At 43.2% G+C, this 22,442-nt stretch overlaps 1 protein-coding gene across 1 annotated transcript in view; it reads right to left on the bottom strand.

The window, feature by feature from the left end:
- Positions 1-22,442, bottom strand: part of LOC143988156 (putative cation-transporting ATPase 13A4) — a 160,862-nt gene that overhangs the window by 32,491 nt on the left and 105,929 nt on the right. The window contains exon 21 of the mRNA XM_077487485.1: positions 5,345-5,461. Within this exon, the coding sequence (XP_077343611.1) occupies positions 5,345-5,461 (117 nt within the window). The remainder of the gene's footprint in view (positions 1-5,344; positions 5,462-22,442) is intronic.

Raw genomic sequence — 22,442 nt, 5'->3', positions numbered from 1 at the left:
TCTGGGACAAAGCAGCAGTCAGAAGGTTTCTCAGGAGGAGCATAGACCTGAGCAGCAAGAATTTTGTAACCATAAGGAAAAGTGAGACTGGTGTGAATCATAGTCAGAATATGATAAGGAGGAATCACAGGAACTGGGACCAACTCCTAATTGGAAGTAAAGGAAAACTTCATGAACATGAATGGTAAGTGTCGTTTGGCTATCTTAAAAAATATAATTGCTTTATGTATAATAATTGGTTCCCTTTTGGGACATTGTCAGCCAGAGTGATTATCACTATTTGTTTGTTTTGTTTGTTTTGTTAGCTGCAATATTATAGGAGATTGGACTCTTTCTACCCGCCCTCCTCTTTAAACAAGACTATGGAATAGTGCTATCTTAGCCTGAGTACGTTTGGACCCTTTTGCAGCAGTTTTCTCTCTTTGGGAAGTTTTACAGGTATTTTTTGGATGTAATTGTTGTTGTTCCTATCTTCCCTTATTCTTTCAATTTGGGATTTCAGGCCTAGCATTTAATGAGGTTTTATTTCCATATTAGTGCTTTGTCTGCCTCATGGGGAACTGCCATCGTATATACAAATGAAATATCTATTGCTGATTGTCATTCTGATAGCATTGGTTATCTATCTATAGTAAGTATACCCGGTTATTTTTCCTTTTCTTATTTTGAGTGATGTTATTACTAACTTTATAAGTTCTGGGGCAATGTCCTAATTAGGGATTTTTTTGAGCTATATATATATACACACACACACACATATATATAGGGTTTATACTGGTCCAAGTCCTGCATTCCATGGGTACTATCTACTCTTCCCATCATTTTTTGAGGCACTCGCTTCTGGTCTTCAGGCTCAACTATCTTGGGTTTAAAACATGTAAGTCACTATATTAATTTATGAAGATCATAAATAGTTATATTCATTATCTATATATACTTTTTTGGATCCATATAAGACATACATTCACCTTTAAAGATATCTATTTCTCCCATGTCTCCAATGTAAGGTTCTTTGGTTACGAGTCAATAAGTAATTGGTTCTGAAAGACGCTATATTGTGAAACGCGTCAACCATCTTCTTGACATATACTGTAACTATCATTGTTGAACCTCAAGATAACATCCTAGTGATTTTACAATGTTTTCTATGTATTTAATTTTTCAAAATAAAATTTACTATAAAGTATTATGTGTATGAATTCCTTAATTGTACCGTGATAATCCGTCATGTTGGTTCTTTGTTTTGTAAATTCTACATAGGATGGGGTACCCCCATAGCCTTTATGTTCACATTTTTTATTTATATATCTCAACCTGGTTGAGAAACCCTCTGCATTGAACTGGATCGCTCCCAAATCTCTGGGGAAGCGGAGCAGAACCAGACATACCTCTTATAGAGGTAATACTTGAGGCAGGTGCCTGCACAGAGAATGGCACAGCAGCTGGGAAGGCCTGCAACTCAGTTTGTACCGGAGCAGCCACAGTGGGAGATTCCAGGTGAGCCGTGCGATTCAGGAGCGTTTGTAACGCTATGGCAAACTGATCCATGCGGTGATCTCGCTCATCCAATCTGGAAAAAATATTACCAACAAGTGGATTGACTGTATCTTCTGAATTCATGGCTTTTGCCTACTGTCAGAAACCATGAAATCAGGCCGAGGCCGAAGTACAGTTAAATCACACTTGTTTAATAATAAAAGTAAAAAGAACAACGTAGTCAAAACATAGCCAAAGCATGTTAACTGGAATGGATTATCAGCCAAGCCAGGAGTCAGGGATCAAAGTAGTGGAACAGCAAGCAGGATCTGTAGCCTGAAGAGATGTCAGCAAAGCAAGTCTTTAAACAGGAATGCAAGAGATAGTTTCTTGTAATGTGACCAAGGCAAAAGCAGAGCTCCTCTGGACTGGATGGCTTAAGTAGGCAGGATCAACAACAGCTGGGTAGCTGTGAAGAGAGATGGGAGCTGGAAAATAGCCGACAGCTGAGTGGCCAGCTCAAAGAAGGAAGGGCTGAGCCCAGCCCTGAAACATGCAAACTCCAGACAGATAGTGTCATGGTTGGGTTCGGAATGTGTCCGGCAGTATTATCTTGTCAGTCCATAAGCCCTACTTCATAGAAGCCATGATTTTCTTAACCACTTGCTGACCACGCTAAAGCAAAATGGAGGCTAAAGTTCAGTCGACCAGTTCAGGGGGGGGACTTCATATAGCGTCCTACCGTGATCTCACCTGCTGTGGGTGATCACAATGTAAACACACTTGCAAGTTATTGGCATTCTTTTCCTCGTGCTGTCACAGCGTGAGAAGAGGAGAGAGCCAGTAACCGACTAGTGGCAAATGGGACATCTGCACTGATAATCAGAGCACTTATCATCAGTGTTCTGATAATCAGTGCAATCCAAACAGTGCCCATCAGTTCTGCTTATCAGTTAAAATCAGTGTCCATCAGTGCTGCAAATCAGTGCTGCTGATCAGTACTACCTATAAGTGCTGCCTATCAGTGCCCCATGTCTGTACCACATATCAGTGCAGCCTCATCATTGCCCACCAGTGCTGCCTCATCAGTGTCCATCAGTGCAGACTATCGGTTCTGCCTATTAGTGCCCATCAGGGCCACCTCATCAGTGCAGCCTATCAATGCTTATCAATGGCACCAAATCAGTGCCGATCAGTGCTGCCTATTACTGCCCATCAGTGCAACCTCATTAGCACACATCAGAGACAGAGAAAAATTACCTGCTTAATAGAAACTAAGAAAAACATTTTATCTTTCAAAATGTTTGGTCTTTATTTGTTTGTTTAGCAAAAAATAGATAGAAAACCCAGTGGTAATTAAAAAAACTCTGGTCCCAGAGACAGCGCGGAGGGACAGGAAGAGGCATAGACTCCTGTGAGAGTCTATACCCGGAAGTGGGTGCAAATACCTGTCTTCACCCCCCTCCCCTCTGAAAGGTGCCAACTGTGGCCCGGGAGGGGGGGAGTGTTCCGATGAGCGGAAGTTCCACTTTAGGGTGGAACTCTGGTTTAAGGTTAAAAACCTTCTGTGAGGCAGCTGCCCCCAAGAGCCCCCCCCCCCCTTTAACTTGGTCTATACAGTGGCTGGGACGAGCACACCAGCTCCAGCTGGTGTCTCGGTCCTGATTGGATAGAATGATAGCAGCGCAGCCATTGGCTCCCACTACTGTCAATCAGACCCAATGACGAGGGGCGGGGCCAAGTCCTGCTGTCTGTGTCAATGGATGCAGTAGCAAGACCCAGGAGCATGCCCGCACGAGTGCCTTGAGGCTCTTGAGAAGAAGCATAACATAAAAAAACATGAGTTACCCCCTTCCTGAACCATACCAGGCTACATGCCCTCAACATGAGGAACCACCTTGCCAGAGGGGACACCCATGGCAAAACACTTTGTCCCCCTGTTGATGAGACCCTGGCCCGTGGTTGTAGGAATATGTTTGTTGGGGGCTTATATGATTCTGGAATGCTCCGTTCCCAAGAAAGGGGCATCCAGATTCCACCCACCATGTAAAAGAATAAGGAGTACATAGTTCATTCACAAAAAAATATACAGTGTGAATAAAAACAAAGGCAGTCCTTTAAAGCAGTAGTAAACCTCTGAAAAGAAAAAAACCCTGCAAGACAATAGCATAATGTGATAGAATGTGTTGCAAAATAGCACATTATGAAATAGCCACCTTAGAACGAAGCCCTTCCAGCAGCACCCGCTCCTTTCTTCTGTGATCGCAGGCTCTGGTGCTGTGAGTGTCTGGAGCCACGATGACGTCGCTCCTTGTTCCAGCAAGGAGCTCTGAAGGTCCAGAACGGTATGCCGGACCTTCATATCGCATGCACTACTGACGTCAGTGGCTGCATGCAGGGTGAACATCTCCTAAACGGTGCACATTTAAGAGATATTCATTACCTAAAGGGAAACCTTATAGGCTTACCTGTAGGTAGAAAAGAACAAAGCGAGCGGGGTTTACAATCACTTTAATAAGAATATTTTAAAAAAATGCCCCATAATGTACAATACATCCACTGTCAGTAACAACTTCCAGCAATGAAGATCCAATGTAGCGTGCACCCTCCTCCTAATCAATACCAGGCCAAATGCCCTTAATATGGTGGTACCTTGCTAAGGGGGATGCATATTGATGAGGATAAGATCCTCTTCCCCAAAATGCTGTCCCAGTGGTTGTAGGGTCTGAGGTGGGTGATCCATGATGTTTTTTGCTTTTGGTAGGTTGGCAGATATTGGGTATTATGATTAACATGTATCTACATTGCTGAATAATGTGACTGATGGTGCATGTACATTGTGGTAATTTATTTTCTTTTTTGATTAAAAGACTTGTCAAAAACTGTAAGAGTACCCCATACTCATTCATAGGGGGAGATATCTGGGTGCCCCTTGTTGTTAAAGGGGATTCCAGACTCCCACCCATAGACCCATAACTACCATGCCAGGGTTGTTGTATCCTCATCTACATGGGGTCGAGGTGCATTTTCAGTGGGGTTTCCCCCTGACAAGGTTCCCCCCTCCTTATTTAGGGCATGCGGCCTGGTGTGGTTTAGGAATGAGAGGATGCTCATCCACCTTTCCTGTCTAGCCAAGCTCCATGTCCGGGTATGGATATTTAGGGGGGACCTCATGCTTTTTATTTATTTATTTTTATTTTTTCATGGGATTCTCCTCATAAAACCTGTACCAGACCACAAGGGTCTGGCATAGAATTTGGGGTATCTCTCACTGCTCTTTTTGCTTAGGGTCCCTCCTAATTATTTTTTTAACTAAAACTCCCTGGCCATGAAAGTGAATAGGGCCGATGTCATCACTAGTTTCTAAAGCCCCATACACATTATCAGATTGTCTGCTGATTTTTTCCTTCAGGTTTACCAAAACCATGTAGTGCAAGGGCCTGCCTGATTGCATACACATTGAAACCCTTAAGGTTTGACCTCATATTATATGGTTTTGGTAAATCTGATGGAAAAAATCAGCAGACAATCTGATAGTGTGTATGGGGCTTAAGGACTCGTCCACTGGCATTCTTAACAACTATTGTCAGTGATAAGCTGTCCTTTCTACATGTGTAATAGCGGAAGTACAGCTGTTATACATGACACTCAGCTCTTGCCAAATTGGCAAACAGTCAAAGTTCAGTTCAACTTGTTTTCGGTCCAAAGTTTGAGCGTATCTTTACTAATGAGCAACCAATGGCTATTCAGATTTGAATTCCAATCTGCCCCCCCCCCCCCCCCCCACTGCTGGTGCCTTAGACAATAGCCTACATTTTTACATATATGTAAGATTAGAAATAATTTTACATATCCTTTATTTACCTACTTTTGGAAGCAATGAGTAGAAATGGTCCACAATTATTTGATAGGATTTTCCAGTCATAGCAAAATGAAATGATTTGGTTTTGGTATCATCTGTTTCACTCAAGTCAATGTATAACTCCTGTAAAACAATATTAACAAACATATCTATTAATCACTGTCATACGATAATTTTAGATGTATCTCTTTAAAAATAAATCATGTGGATTTTTTCAATTGATAGTAAAATGTAATTTCCCATTTACTGTCATTTTCTTATCCTTTTGGTCATTGTCATAGATTAGTAAACTTTTAAAATGTGCATTGCCATAGATCTGCTCTAACACATTTTTCAAAATCATGTTTTCCAATGTATCCCTTTAGTGAGAGGGTCATTGCAAGCCATCAATGCTTTTTTCAGTTTGGTGGACATGTGCATCATATGGCTTACCCTAAAATAATTAGGAATTCTTTACCACTCTGTGTCCCAAATGTGGATATGTGCAATTGCAAGGGGATAGGAGGTCATGTGCAACGTATCTTTGTTGTGAGCAGAGGGTATGATAAAAATTTCAGGGCTTCTATGGACTTGTCCACACTAAATCTTTTATAGTGCATTATCTAGGACAGGCAAAATGAGTAGACAGGAGAAATGCATTGCCTCCTATGAGAACTGTTTGCAGTATATTGTAAAGCAAAGTTCTGTAGCTGAATGTTCATCATGTATGAACTACTGGAAGCTAGTATGGGTGACTAGTAATAGGTCAGTAAAGGCCAATAGCCCTATGTAAATAATGTGACAACACTGAAGAAAAGACACTTTGCTACAATGTAAAGTAGTGAGTGTACAGCTTGTATAACAGTGTAAATTTGCTGTCCCCTCAAAATAACTCAACATACAGGCATTAATGTCTAAAAACTGCTGCCAACAAAAGTGAGTACACTCCTAAGTGAAAATGTCCAAATTGGTCCCAATTAGCCATTTTCCCTCCCTGGAGTCATGTGACTTGTTAGTGTTACAAGGTCTCAAGTATGAATGGGGAGCAGGTGTGTTAAATTGTGTGTTATCGCTCTCACTTTCTCATACTGGTCACTGGAAGTTCAACATGACACCTCATGGCAAAGAACTCTCTGATGATCTGAAAAAAAAATTGTTGCTCTACATAAAGATGGCCTGGGCTATAAGAAGATTGCCAAAACCCTATAAAAAAGCTGCAGCACTGTGGCCAAGACCATACAGTGGTTTAACAGTAGGTTCCATTCAGAACAGGCCTTGTCATGGTCAACCAGGGAAGTTGAGTGCACATGCTCAGTGTCATATTGAGAGATTTTCTTTGGGAAATAGATGTATGAGTGCTGCCAGCATTGCTGCAGAGGTTGCAGGGGTGGGGGGATCAGCCTGTCAGTTCTCAAACCATATGCTGCATCCTGCATCAAATGGGTTTGCATGGCTGTCATCCCAGAAGGAAGCCTCTTCTAAAGATGATGCACAAGAAAGGCCACAAACAGTTTGCTGAAAACAAGCAGACTAAGGACATGGATTACTGGAACCATGTCCTTTGGTCTGATGAGCCCAAGATAAACTGATTTTGGTTAAGTTCTGGAGCTGCATTAGTGCTGCCAGCACTGGGGATCTACAGTTCATTGAGGGGACCATGAATGCCAACATGTACTGTGACATACTGAAGCTGAGCATGATCCCCTCCCTTCAGAGACTGGGCAGCTGAGCAATATTCCAACATTATAACGACCCCAAACACACCTCCAAGACAACCACTGCCTTGCTAAAGAAGCTGAGGGTGAAGGTGAAGGGCTGGCCAAGCATGTCCTAATGTCAAGGAATCCATGTGAGATGTTTGGCACATAGATGTGCACAAGCGCATAGAGTTTAACTAAGAATGGCTAATGGGCGCACGCATGCAAGCAAGAGTCTGTGATCACGGGTATTATCCCTCTTGGCGCCAGATGGCCTATTTAAAAGGAGTCTAGCCTCCCTTCCTTTGCTGACTGATCTTCAGCTGTGTCCTGTATCCTGATCTGATCCTGTGTGCTCTTCTAGTTGCTGACCTGGCTTATTCTTTGACCTTGGCTTTATATCCTGTTCCTGTTCTGCTGCTCACCTCTGACCCAGCTCTGTTCCTGACTCTGGCTCTGTCTATGATTTGGTACCATGCTGATGACCCTGGCTATTCCTAAGACTCTGCTTCTGTCTATGATCCTGGCTTCTGTTAACCCTCAGGTGCTTGCCTGGCTGTATCCTGCTCCAGCTCTGCACATTGCTGCATATTCCAGTATCCAGAAGCCTGACAAGCTATCGGCCTGGAATCATCCACATCAGGCACTTGTGCCCCTCCTGTCCTTTGGCTTCCTTTGTTCCTTTGTCTCATACTCAGTGGGGCAAGGACAGGAGATATAAGAGAGGCCGACCTCATCAACTCAGTCTCCTATCAGGTACATGACACCTAAACCCTATTGAGCATCTGTGGGGCATCCTCAAATGGAAGGTGGAGGAGCGCAAGGTCTCTAAGATCCACCAGCTCCATAATATCATCATGGAGGAGTGGAAGAGGACTGGCAGCCTGTGAAGCTTGGTGAACTCCATGCCCAAGAGGGTTAAGGCAGAGCTGGAAAATAATTGTGGCCACACAAAATATTGACACTTTGGGCCCAATTTGGACATTTTCATTTAGGGGCGTACTCACTTTTTTGCCAGTGGTTTAGACATTAAGGGCTGTGTGTTGAGTTATTTTGAGGGGACAGAAAATGTACACTGTTTTACAAACTGTATGCTCACTACTATACATTGTAGCAAAGTGTAATTTGTTCAGTGTTGTCACATGAAAACATAGAATAAAATATTTACAAAAATGTGAGGGGTGTACCCACTTTTGTCAGATACTACATATCTCCTGGCCACTAATACCCAAGACTAAGTCTGAAATCAATGACAATGGTCAGTGTAGAAGACCTAACACAGAGAAAATAAAGATGGTGTAAGGTAAACTGTAAAGTGAATCAGTGTAAAAAAATCAATAAGTAACAGCGCATTATTCAAAAAACACAAAGTAGAAATATTACATAGATGCTGCACATCATGAAAGTAACTTTTGGAGGCAGGACTTGGAGAGACAGAAATAAAAACTGCTTCAGATTATACCAGAGAGTCAGAAATATTCAGAAAAGCACCACATACCATGTAAACCTTTTTTGTAGGCCATGTTTAAACTTCGAGAGACAAGGCACCTTTTTATCCAGAATTAAAATTTTAGTGGATTATGTCAAAGATAGAAGGCAAATTATATTACAGAGACATGATGCATGCCATCTAAGCCCTTTTATTAGGTAGCATTTGAAGAGGGAGGAACAAGGTATCTTTTTATACAGGATTTTGTTTTTTACTGGATTATGTCAGAAACATGAGGCAAAAATATTACAGAGACATGCTGCACATAATGTATTCCCTTTAAAGAGGAAGTAAACCCTGATGGGTTTACTTCTTCTTTGTCTCCCTGCAAAGGTAAATCATAATGGGCTACTATGCATCACATAGTAGCCCATTATGTGTCACTTACCTGACACAGGAGCCACGCTGTCCCCTGTAGCATGGAGCGTCCATCTTCTTCCGGGTATCGCTGCTCCGGCCACTCACATGCGCACAGGAGCCGCCACTAACGGCATATCGCCGTTATCAGAGGCATGCTGCTAACGGCGATAGTGCGCCTATGTGTTTCTGTCTACGGCGCATGCGCCATAGACAGTGGTGCCTGTCTTTTTGTAAATATCTCCTAAACCGTGTAGGTTTAGGAGATATTTCTTGGACCTACAGGTAAGCCTTAATCTAGGCTTACCTGTAGGTCAAAGTGGTTTGTAAGGGTTTACAACCACTTTAAGTAGGCCAAATTTGAAGAGGGAAAGGTAATGGCATTGGATTATGTCAGAGACACTAGACAGAATTGTTACAGAGATGTACACATTTTTAGAAGGCCCCGTTTGATCAGGGAGAGACTAAGCATTTTTATTCAGAAATAAAAGTACATTGCATTATGTCAGAGACACAAAACATACATTTTACATCACGCTTCGTGTAAACCTTTTTTTATTAGGCAAACAAGCTCATCTAGGTTAGCTGAAACTGATCAGAAGACAGAAGGTAGAAACACCACACACCCAAACCCAGCCACTATATAGAGATAGATGCAAAGATACGACTTCAGCCTGAATGCCTCCTGGGCCCTGGCTATGCTCCACTGACATGTTTTGCCCTGTAGGCAGGGCAAAACATTTCAGAGAAGCATAGTCAGAAGAAGTTCAGGCTAAAGCCATATTTTTACCTCACTATATAGTGGCTGGCTTCTGGTGTGTGGCATTTCTATTTTATGTGTTTCAATCTTTGGGAAAATCAACCACATATAAATATTGGCCTAGGGCTGTATCTGAGTAAGCTAGAGTGGATATGTACAATGAGGTGTAGAAGAACATAAAAGCATTGAACACCCCCTGTGCTTTTGTAAGTTCTAGGTATAGAAGTAGGGTTATGTTTTGGTTTAGTGAAGTAGGCCAGTCATTTCCTAGTTTTAATAACAAACTCAAAATGTGTTAATTGATGTATAGCATTTTTTCCTGGTTTGGGCAACCAATCTATATAGATAGACATAGTAGAATTAGGAGCATAATAAACCTTGGCATAAACCAGGGCAGACTGTCTAAGCTGCTAGTATCCAAAGTTTGATGGTACCTATTGTGACCATGAAAGAACCATACATTGCCACTTAAAGGCTTGCCATTTAATGAACTGGGTCAGGCCTGAACACTGACCAGCCAATATTGAGCAATGACTTTAGAACATGAATTCGCAACAATATCATCATCCAACTAGAATGAATTTAGACTAAAGAGATGGGGTCCAGTAGTTCAGGTAATTTGAAATTCAAGCACTAATGGTGCATGGTATAGTATAACATCCCCTTGTAGAAATATTGAACTCTGGAGTCACATGGAAGTAAAGTATTAGTACCAAACACCATGTCTATATGAAATAGTATGAATCAGAGTGACATGAATATGCCTTCATGGACACAAGCTTTCAGCACAAAAGCTATAACAAGTAAAATTTGTATTCCCAAACTTATAACTAAGATTCCAGTCTCCCAAGCTGTCCAACAGAGAAAATATGTGTGTGTGTTCCTTTGATCTCTGACTACATCAAACATCTAGCGGCAAAGTCCAGCTTTTCATTTATCTGATTGAAGACAATGAAATCACTTATCTAGAACACGTATGAAAATCAAAGGTTCCAACGTAACTTGCTGAAAGCATGTTTTAAATCAGTAACAGCACTGATAAAGACAAGACATCAGCTAGACAGCCCATGGCTCATTTTAAAATTTACAGTATGTCAACACATTGAGGGTGATTCACTTTGCAAATGTAATGTTCATTTTTTAAAGTGAATTTTACTTAGCTTTGTGAATGAGGTGAAGTGAAGTGAAAATTCAATTTGCAAAGCATAACTATTCATGTGCAAATAAAAATAAAAATAAAACAGGATTTTGCATGATTGGAGGATTGAGGTCAATATAGTTTAAAGTGGTTGTAACCCCACTGTTATTTTGAGGCACTAACCTGTCTTCCTTAATGAAATGTGCCAGTGTATCTGTTTTATTAAAATAATTATGTTAATTACTGTATTTCCAAGCGCCGCTCACGTGATCGGCCGCTGCTCCCTCGTTTAGTTCCGAATTCGTTTTTTAACAAATTTCGCCAAATTCGTTAATTCCGAAATATCTGAATTAACAAAAAACAGTTTAACAATTTTTTCCGAACATTTGTAAATTTGAATATTCACAAATTTGTCAATTCGAAATTTCGTAAATTTGAAAATTCAAAAAATCTGAAAACCCCCAAAAATTCTAAAATCTAAAATAATAACTAACTAATAATAACATAACTACTGTATTACTATTAAATTATAGATATTGGAATTTCCTTTTAAATTTGGCTGTTAGTGAACGTAACGAATGCAAATTATCCAAAATAATGAATGCTGTATCTAAACTATTGGAATGTAACAAATAATAATAGTAAAAACGTTATTATTATTATTATTATTATTATTATTAATTATTTTTTTTTATATATTCTTTATTTTTTCCTTTTAATACAGTATACAAACTCGTTTATACAGTTCTTGAGGGGAAAGTAATTCTGCCATATTATACAACAATCTCCTTATACCCCTCTTTTTACAAAATACCTTTAAAACCCCAAACCCCCCTCTCCCCCTCGGGCAAAAACCAAGAAAAAAAAAAAAAAAAAAAAAAAAAAGAAAAGAAAAGGGGGAGGAGATCTGCCCCCCTGTCTCCTCCCGTGTCCTCCTTCATCCTCCTCCCTGTCCCCTTCACCTACTAATCAGACATAGCCGCCCCCACTCTCTAAGAATGTCGGCCATTTTTGCCACTTCCCATGAATTTCAGTTTCTAGCTCCTCAATTTTGTCGATTGACTCTTCCATCAGCCTGATCTGCTCCACCCTCCTCACCCACTCAAGGATTGACGGCTCCTGAGGGTCTCCCCAATGGTTTGGGATTAAAGCTTTGGCTGCATTCAGGAGATAAGGGGTGAGCGTAGCTTTATATTGCCTTACTCCCATGTCTGTGTCGTGGAATAGACACGCCCATGGGCATTTCTTAATCCTCTTTCCAGTTATCAGGAATATATTTTCAATTATTTTGTCCCAGAAGGGTCTTATTTTTGGGCAGTCCCACCATATATGTTTGAAAGAGCCCAATTCCTTACATTCTCTCCAACAAGTTGGTTCCTCTCCACCTCTTAACTTCTGCATTCTTATGGGCGTCATATACCATCTCGCTATTAATTTGTATGCCATTTCGTGTGTTCTTGAGTCTTTTGATAGTGCATATGTCATTTTTAATAATTTCATTCTGTGTTCGTCATTTCTAAGTGTCCCCAATTCCCCTTCCCATTTCCCTAAATAAGCAGGGAACTCCCCCTCTCCCTCCCCTCTTAGTATTTTATATAATTTAGAAACCCTTTTCACCGTACACTGTGTGTCCTTAAATAACTTTTCTAGTGGCCTTAACGCAGTCATTCCTCGCAGGGGCTGTGGGAGCCCTTGTGTAAAGTGCAATAATTGATTGTGTCTCCATCTATCTAATGGTCTGTGTCCCCATTCTTGGGTGATTTCCCTATACGTTAAAATCCTATCCCCTTTGATCACCTCTCCTAGTGTTACTTCTACTCTCTGCGCCCATCTACTGTAGTACAGCCGCTCTTCCATTCCTGGTAAAAAGTGTTTTGTGTCAAGTAGTGACATGAGTGGAGAATTATATGTCCAGTTGTGTAACTTATTTATTTTATCCCATACTCTAAGTGTATTTCTTGTGATTATAGTAGTGCGTTTTCCTAAGTTCCGTGCCTGAGCGGGTATCCAGATCATTTTTGCCAACTCCGTCCCACTTAATCTAGTTTCCAGCTCAGCCCAACTCTTGTCCTTTAAATTATGGATCCAATCTGTTATCCTAGATAATACTATGGCTTCATAATATTTTTTAAAGTCTGGGAGACCCACTCCTCCTCTTTCCTTTGCCTTTACAAGAGACCTATGCGCAATGCGGGTTTTTTTTGGGTGCCATATAAATGCGAGGACCATAGATTTTAGTTTTCTGAAGAAACCTCCCGGCAGCGAGATGGGGATCATTTGTAAAGTATATAGTACCGTGGGCAGTATGAACATTTTTATCACGTTCACTCTACCCATCCAAGATATTCCTTTGTGTTTCATATTTTTCATTTGTAATTTGATTTTATTAAGTAAAGGTATATAGTTAGCTTCGTACAAATTCCCCATCTGTGCCGTAAGTTTTATCCCCAGATAACTCAATTCCCCACCACTCCATCTAAAGGGTAAGCTAGCGGCCAGGTCTCTCTGCTCCTCTTCAGGTAGATTCAAATTTAATATTTCTGTTTTGGATAAGTTGATTTTAAAATTAGAGAGTCGACCATACTGTTTCATTTCCTTCACTGCAGCCGGAATCGATATTCTGGGGTGTGTAATATATAATAGCAGGTCGTCGGCGAATGCAGAGACCTTATACTCTCTTCCTCCCACCTCGACTCCCCGTACATCCCGGTTGCCCCGGATCGCTGCCAGCAACGGCTCCAAGGCAATCACAAAGAGAAGCGGGGACAGTGGGCATCCCTGTCTCGCCCCGTTGAACAATTCAAGGGGGCGGGACAGGGAACCATTCACCTTAATCCTGGCTGTCGGCTTGTTATACAACGCTTTTACCCACATCATCATTCTCTCTCCTAGGCCTATATGCTTTAGCGTCCCCATTATGAACTCCCAGTCTGCTCTGTCGAAAGCTTTCTCGGCGTCAACAGATAAGAGCAGCGTGGGGGTCTCTCTTCTAGAAGCTTCCTGGATCAGCATGATTGACTTCAAGGAATTGTCCCTCCCCTCTCGTCCCCGAATGAATCCAACCTGATCGGTATGGATCCACCCGGGGAGGAGTGTTTTCAATCGCTCTGCCAGGATTTTTGCGTAGATCTTCACATCCGTGTTCAACAATGAAATCGGCCTATAACTCTCTAGTGCTGCGGGGTCCTTACCTTCCTTTAAGATCAATGTGATGTGTGCGAGCAGGGCCTCTTCACGAAGGGCCCCCCCTTCTCCCACCTCATTAAAATATTCACACAGTTTTGGTGCCAAGAAACTTCGGAATTTCTTGTAATATAAAATGGAGTAGCCATCTGGGCCGGGGCTTCCCCCTAGAGCTGTATCTTTAATTACTCTTTCTACTTCCATTACTGAGATAGGGGTCTCTAACTCCTTCATCTCGTCACACATGTCTTTTGGGAAGTCGAGCTTCTCAAGATATTCCCAAATAGCTTCTTTCCTTTTCCCCCCGTCCTCCCTTCTAGTATTTATATTGTATAAAGCGCTGTAATATCCGTGGAAGTTCTCTGCAATATCGGGTGTTGCAAACTTCATCTCCCCCTCTTTGCTCCTGATCTTCGGTATGTAGGTCCTATTTTTCTGCTCCTTTACCCTTCTTGCCAGCCACTTACTAGATTTATTACCCCAAAGGTGTCTCTCGCTATTTATTTTATGGAAAGCTGTCCTCCTCTCTTGTTCCAGGCATTCCTCTAACTCTCTTTTTTTTTTAAATAATTCCTGGGTCTCCTGGAGCCCCCTAGGCCTGGTCATTTGTTCTAATTCCTCTACCTCCTTGTAGAGCTGAACCTTCACCTTATCCCTTTCTTTCTTTTTCCCGGCGCCAATTCCGATCAAGATCCCTCTAATAACCACCTTGTGTGTCTCCCAAATAGTAGCCTTTGAACACTCTCCTGTATCAATTACTTCATAAAAGTCGCTTAATTCCTGTAAGATTTTTATACTCACATCCTGTTCTTGAATGAGGGAGTCATTCAGTTTCCAAGCACTTCCTGTCCCCATATGACCCTGTATATCTAGTTGGATTTTTACAGGTGCATGATCGGAGAGGGTGATTGACTTAATTTCTGATTTTTTTAAGTTGGCCACTAATTGTTGTCCTATCAATATGTAGTCTAGTCTTGTAAAGGTTTTATGGGCTGAGGAGAAATGGGTGTAGTCCCGATCTTTTTGGTGGTTGATCCTCCATGCATCATGTAACTGGGCATTGATCAATGCTTTATTTAATTTTCTATATCGCTGTTCTGCCCCCCGTGTACCGCCCCCTGAGGAGTCCATCTTAGGGTCCAGACACCAGTTTAAATCGCCGGCTAAAATTACCATGCCTGTTCTGAATTCCTCCAGTTTCCTTAGTACTCTCTTTAAAAATGTATCAGGGTTTCTGTTTGGAGCGTACACATTAACAATGGTGCATTGCATAATTCCCAGTTTACCCTTTAAGAATAAATATCTCCCCTCTGGGTCAGCCAGTCGTTCCTCGATTTCAAACCTTACTGATTTGTCAAAGCCAATGGCTACTCCTCTGGAGTGCGCAGAGGGTGTGTCTCCATAGAACCACATTGGGAATTGAGATGATGTCAATTTTATCCCTGAGTTATTGGTTATATATGTTTCTTGAAGACAGATGACATTTCCCCCCAAAAATTGGAGTTCCTTGTTAATTTTATATCTTTTTTCTTTTGTATTTAGCCCCCTCACATTATATGTTATCACATTGATAAGAACCATTTGCAACTAATATATTGTTCTATCGTTCAACGAGTGCTGACCCAGCGGGGGCTTACCCTTCCAGGGGGCAAGGAGGACGTGAAGGGCACTGCACACAAAAAAAAAAAAAAAAAAAAAAAAAAAGAAAAAAAAAAAAAAAAAAAAAGAAAGGCACACCCACACACTCCCTCCCCCCCTCCCCCCTCCCCCCTCCGTCCCTCCATCCCAACTCTGCCACTGCAGCCGTTGGTCGGGGTCTCTCCCCCGTTTTTCTCTTTTCTCCTCTTCCCTTTCTCATTTGTGGGTATATGAACCCGACGTTTATCTCTCAGATAACGTCTGTGCTTCATATTTACCCGGGGGTTCACACCTGGTAAAGCCTGCCCAGCAAAGACGACTCCCTCCGCCCCACCCCCCTCCCCCATTTTCCCTCCCCGGACCCATCAAGCCCTCAACATTGCTGCACCCTAACTGTCTCCTTCCCTATCGTTTGTCTCTCTATTTCTCCCTCTCTGCCATCTTAGTTTCCGTTGGGGAAGGTTCGTGTCGGATTCTTCCTGCCAGCCTGGTAACGGAGGGGGGGCAATCTCTAAACTCTCACAGAACCTTCTTAGGTCCTCAGGGAACCGGAGTACCGCTAAGCGGCCATCTCTTCGTCCCCTCAAGCATGCTGGGAAGCCCCACTGATAGGGGATACCCGCCGAGATCATGGCTTCCGTTAAGGGTTTTAGCAGTCTCCTTCTCCTCAGCGTTTCCGGGGCCAGGTCTGAAAACACCCGCAGCTCCGCCCCCTCGAAGGAAATCTCCGGCAATGCCCTAAGTTTCTCCATTATTTGCCCTTTCTCCTCTGCATAGTGAAACCTGACTATCACATCACGTGTAGCTTCCCTACTTGCTGCCCCCCCCACTGCGCTCCTATGAACTCTGTCTAACTTTAGGCTTTCAGTAGGCTCTCTTTGTAGTAACGGGTTAAAGACCTGCTGCACTACTTTACCTAGCTCTGCGGCACCATATTTTTCGGGAATACCTTTAATGCGTATATTCTTCCTCCTACTCCTATTCTCCTGGTCTTCTAATTTATAAAGGAGGGACCTATTTGCTCTCTGGAGGCTCTGTACCTGTTCTGCTATCACATCTATCCTGAGCTCTTGGTTGTCAATTCTATCTTCGATCTCCTCTACCCTCTCCAGTACTCGACCTATATCTTCACGTACTCCAGCTATTTCTATCTTTAGGGCCGCCTCCATTTTTGCGAACATTTCCCCAAGCATCTCTTTTATCAGCGAAGGTTCTATTTGGGGACCTGGTCGCAAGATCTCTTCTTCGAGCGCCGGCTCTCCTGATTTTCTCTCCCCCTCTTTATCCTTTTGGCCTCTGACCGAGCTTTGTATTATGGGACTTGTCTCTTTAGTCCCCCCACTTTTAGCCCCATTCGCTTTCGCTCCTCTACCATCCTCTCCTAACTTCTGTCTGTTCAGGCCTGACCTCCTTCCCACTCCTTGTTTTGGGCTTTCCTGTCCCTCTTCTAGCACACTGATATTAGTGATATTACTTGCCATATATCTTTGAATCCCTCCGGGGCTGGATGCAGGTGGGGCGCTTTTTCCTGATTTTGCCTTCCCCCTCATTCTTCCTCCCTACTATTTTTTCCCCACCTATTTCTAAGTCTGTCCCACCTTTCTATAACCAAGTCGTCTCCTCAGCGGGAAACGGGTAGGCCTCTGGGGATGTGCCCTTCCTGCAATCCACCAGTGACCCCCTTACAAATAAATGCAACTAAATACAGAATAATAAAGATCAACACATTCAAAGTAAAAAAAAAAAAAAAAAAAAAAAAATGTCTACACGAAAAAGGGGGGATAAACCCGTTATGGGCAGTCAGGCTGAGAACTGGTGAATGTCTTCTAAGGAGGGCCGAAGGCCAATGCAAATTGACTGTTCTAAGAAATGTAGGGGCAGCGAGATCTTCATTTGCTTCTTCTATTTCCAACCGTCGGTTCTCCTATCCCCTTCACGTTTCCTTCCTCCTAGAATGGGGTTTTTTTATTGCCCCTGTCCTCAGTACCTCTACCATCGGCTAGGGAAGAGGGGTAGAGTCCTTCTATGCTGTGAACAAGACTCCCTCGCAGGTCTCCGCTTTATTACTGCTTTATTACTGCTACCTCTTGATAGGGACTTAAATACTCTTCTAGAGCGAAGACAGGGAGATGGACACAAAGGAAAAAAAAAAAAAAAAAAAAAAAAAAAAAAAACCTCCACGTCAGTCCCTAGTAATGCGAGAGAGGGGAACCCTCCAGTCCAGAAAGGGCCAGCGGGGGTGCAGGCGCTCAGACTCCTTCACTTTAATGGTCCCAGAGAAGCGCTTCCTTGCGACTGTCAATCCCTCTTACTCCTTTCAAACGTGCGCAGTACCCTTACTCTTGGGACTGTGTCCAGTCGGGATGGGATTTAAGGTCTTCTAAGTGCATATACAGAGACCGGCGATACGTCCGGGTCAGCCTAAATGATGTCAAGGCAGGCCCCAGTCTTTGGGTTTATTACTTTTTGTTTGATGTTCCTGAGCCGCACCGGCTTGAGGAGGGTATCTTTGCGTTAATTCTACCGCTGCCTTTCCAGTGACCTGAGGAGGGGGGTGATTACTTTTTCCCTTTCCTGCTAGTTTACTTAGATCAAACAATTTGACTTTTAACCATCAGCGTTTCCACAGCAGAATCTCTGTGTCTGTCATCCATGTATTACTTCCATCTTAAAACAGTTTTAAGCCCGTTTGTATGTACACCGTATCCAGCAGTTCACCCCACCCCCGTCAGGTACCTTTCCTCTGGAGCCTCGTCCTCCGCAGCCTGGTTCCTTGCTCCACTTCACCGCTCTTCTGTCTACTCGGCGGGGCTCCCTTTCATGCCTTAGTCCCAGCGGGGTGTGTTCAGGGGGTCGGGCGGGACACTCGCTCCGCTCTCCGGGTGGCTGGCTCTCGCCGGTCACTCCTTCCACCGTCCACCGGAGCGATCCATTCTCTCCGCTCCCCTCCACCAAGCAGTTGATCCGGAAGCGCCGTCACGTGGGCTTGTCCACAGCAGGATGTTTTACTGCTGGATCCTTGCGAGCGTCTCGGCCATGGGCTTGGCGCCGGTCACGCTCACCGTTTGTCCGGGGGCTGCGATGTTACGCGGGGATGTTGGAGGCTGGGGAAGAGGCAGCCATCCACTACACACGCCTACCTCATGGTGCTCCACCCCCCATCGTGAATAGTGATTATTATTAATTATTAATTAGTTCCATTACATTTATTTAAATGCGGCATTCGTTATTTTGGATAGTTCCTAACTTCAGATAAATTCATTACATTCACTAACAGCCAAATTTTGAAAGGAAATTCCAACACCTGATCTATTAGTTAGTTAGTTATTCTTTAAAATTTTCTTTCTTATTTTTGGATTTTCAAATTTACAAATTTACGAACTTACGACTTTTCACATTTACGAATTGGGATCATAACGAATGGCTCGAAAAATGAAAAAAAAAAACCCTGAAAAACAAACAAATTTGTCGCAGTGCACATGTCTAGCTCCCTCTCCCAATCTGACAGGTACAGCGGGAGGGGCCGAGAATTCCCCGCTGACATCAGTTGGAAGGAGGAGAGAGGCGGCTTGTCACGTGATCATCTATCGGTGCTTGGAAATACAGTGTAGAACAGAATTTTTTTTAGTTCAAATATTTTATTGACAACAAGCAGAGAATAAAAGAAAAACAGTCTGTTACAAGCGTTTTCACATAGAAAAAAACTGCTAGCAGAGCATTTGCACAGAAAAAAAAGGATGAAGACTATATGTAAAAATACAGAATATATAACGCGTTGACACACAGTATGATGCATATATCAGTAAGCGGTATCGGTGTTGATAGCATATGGTTATAGGCCCAATATTTATATGAAACAGCCAATGAAGGGGATACTCTGCCCGGGCAAGCTGGGCAACAGTAACGGAGATGTAGTGTGCAATGTGTGCTACATCATCAATAGGAATTAATGAATGGAAAGAAAAGTGTGAGAAGGGGGAGGCAAGAAAGGAAAAAGGAAAGGGGAACCAAAAATGAAAAGAGATATACCGTATTTTTCGGACTATAAGGCGCACGTAAAAGCCTAAATTTTCTCCCAAAAACGACCGTGCGCCTTATAGTCCGGTGCGCCTTATATATGACCTGTTGACATCGCTGGAGTTCTTTGTTAACAGTATCTGTCATCTTGACGTAAACCTTCGGACTATAAGGCGCACGTAAAAGCCTAAATTTTCTCCCAAAATCGACCGTGCGCCTTATAGTCCGATGCGCTTTATATATATGGAAATATCCATTTTATCAGCCGGTCGTTGCTAGTGCGCCTTATAATCCGGTGCGCCTTATAGTCCGATGCGCCTTATATATGGAAATATCCATTTTATCAGCCGGTCGTTGCTAGTGCGCCTTATAATCCGGTGCGCCTTATAGTCCGAAAAATACGGTAAAAGTAAAAATAAATAAGGAAAAGGAAAGTGGGGTAAAGAGGGGAAAGGTACTGGCCAGGTGGCCCACGAGTGCCGTGGGAGGTTGAGACCCCTCTGCAGCCTGTGTGAATAGAATCAGGGCTCCAAGAGGTGTCTATCAAAGTCAGGGGGGAGATAATGATCCGACCATAGATGCCAAATTTTAAGGTGTTGAGGGATCTTGTCTAATATTGTGGCTTCAATTTTACTGTGTATCATGGCCTGGGTGACTCTACATTTAACTTCTGCAATGTGCAGAAGTGGTGACTTCCAAGCTTTCGCAATGGTCTGCCTGGCGGCCGTGGTAAGTTGAAGGAAGAGTAGCAATTGTGCCCTAAAAAAGTTGTGAGGAGGGAGGTTAAGCAAGGCAAGGGCTGGGTCAGGGATAAGGGTAGTGTTAAACAGGACAGAAGCCATTTGAAATATTGTTGCCCAAAAGTGCTCCACCACTGGGCATGTCCACCATATATGGAGATGTGTGCCCCCTGTGTCACACCCACGAAAACAATTAGTAGAGTAGGATGGGATGTATCTAGCGATCCTAGTCGGGACCAGGTACCACCTCATGAGAACTTTATAACTGGCTTCCAATGCGACCACATTCTGTGATGCTAGCTTAGTTGTTGCCCATATCCTTGTCCAATCGTCCGCGTCCAAATTTATGGTCAAGTCATTAGACCAGGCAGAGGGCTGGCCAAATAGTAAGGGCAAATGTGGAGAGAGCAATTTAAATGGTTTACACAGTTTGTCCCAGATTCTTAGGGAGTGCTGGGTTATGGGGTTAGATATAGGGCCCCGAGCTGAAGCATGTAGCCACAGAAGATTGGCGATGGAAATGGGATGTATATCTATGGCCTCCAGGGCGACCCAAAGGGGAATCTCCGTCTTTGCATGATAGAGAGTTAGTTGTGCTAATTGAGCGGAGTGATAGTAACGGAGGAAATTAGGGACTCCTAAGCCCCCATTAAGTTTACTACGAAGTAAAATGGATCTAGAAATGCGTGGAGTCCTAGTGCCCCAGATATATTTATATACCTTGCTCTGGATCGCCCTGTGGAAATAGGGTGGGACTGTGGCCGGGAGAACCCTGTAAAGGTAAAGCAATTTAGGCAGCAGGGACATTTTCACAGCTGCGATGCGACCAAGCCAGGATACGTGGAGGGGCAGCCAGGTATTGAGTAGGGAGGACAAGTATTTTAGCATTGGAAAATAGTTAGATTGGAATAAGTGGGCGGGATCGCTAGTTAATTTAATTCCTAAGTAGGGGATCGAGGAGGGGGACCATTGAAAGGGAAAGTTCATCTGTATGAGTTTAAGTTCAGTCAATGGAAGGGACACATTAAGGGCTTTGGATTTCGCCTGATTGACCTCTAGTCTCAAGATCCTTGCGAACTTGGTTAAAAGTTGTTGGAGGTTAGGCAGGGAGATGTGTGGGGAGGTAACGAATAGTAGAGCGTCATCGGCAAAGAGGCAAAGTTTATGAGACATGGAGGCTATGTCTAGGCCATGGATATTCGGGTTCGATCTAATGAGGGCTGCGAGGGGTTCAATTAGGCAAATAATAGCGGGGATAAGGGACAGCCCTGTCTCATTCCTCTCTGAATGGGAAAGCACTCTGAGCTGAAACCAGAGTATTTTACATATGCTTGTGGGTGAGCGTATAATGAATTCCCCCATTGCAAGAAATTGGGGCCAAAGCCCCAACGTCCTAAAATGTAGTGTAGATAGGGCCAAGAGACTGTGTCAAAAGCTTTCCTGATATCAAGCGATAGGAGGTGCATGGGGATCTTACGGGATTTTGCTATGTGCTGTAGAAGCACAACCCGGCGAATGTTGTCACTGGCCTGACGGCGGTGGATAAAACCCCCCTGGTCCTTGTGAATCAAGCTTCCGATTATTGGGTTAAGCCTCAAAGCAAGAATTTTAGCTAGGATTTCACATCCAAATTTAAAAGGGATATGGGCCTATAATTGGACCAGAGGGTGTGATCGGTGTTGGGTTTGGGGATCATGGCAATAATGGCAGTCAAGGTGTCACGATCGAGGGATTGTCGCTTTAGTAGGGCGTTAAACGAATTGGCAAGAAGTTGCAAATTTTTTATAGTATATGCCAGGAAGGCCATCTGGACCAGGGCGCTTGTGGGGTTTGAGTGTTTTAATAGCACTGAGTACCTCATCGACCGAGATTGGTTTATCTATAGGCAGGTTAGGTATAGGCATGACCTGGAATAGCGTCTCTGCCTCCTGAGAAGGAAAAGAGCCCCGCCCTTTATATAAATCAGCAAGACGCTTGCGAAATTCAGAGAGAACTCTGACGGGGTTACTGGTATGGTTGCCGTTAGCCAGCCGAAGTCTAACAGGAATGTGGGTATGATCCGGTCGCCTAAGGCGGAGTGCCAAAAAGGTATCTGGCTTATTAGCC

Source organism: Lithobates pipiens, unplaced genomic scaffold (assembly GCF_037356315.1).
Source record: "Lithobates pipiens isolate NorthernLeopardFrog02 unplaced genomic scaffold, aLitPip1_a1.2 Scaffold_18, whole genome shotgun sequence".
NCBI classification, from domain to species: Eukaryota; Metazoa; Chordata; class Amphibia; order Anura; family Ranidae; genus Lithobates; species Lithobates pipiens.
The sequence above is the reverse complement of the archived record's forward strand: the minus strand, read 5'-3'. Positions and strand labels throughout refer to the sequence as shown.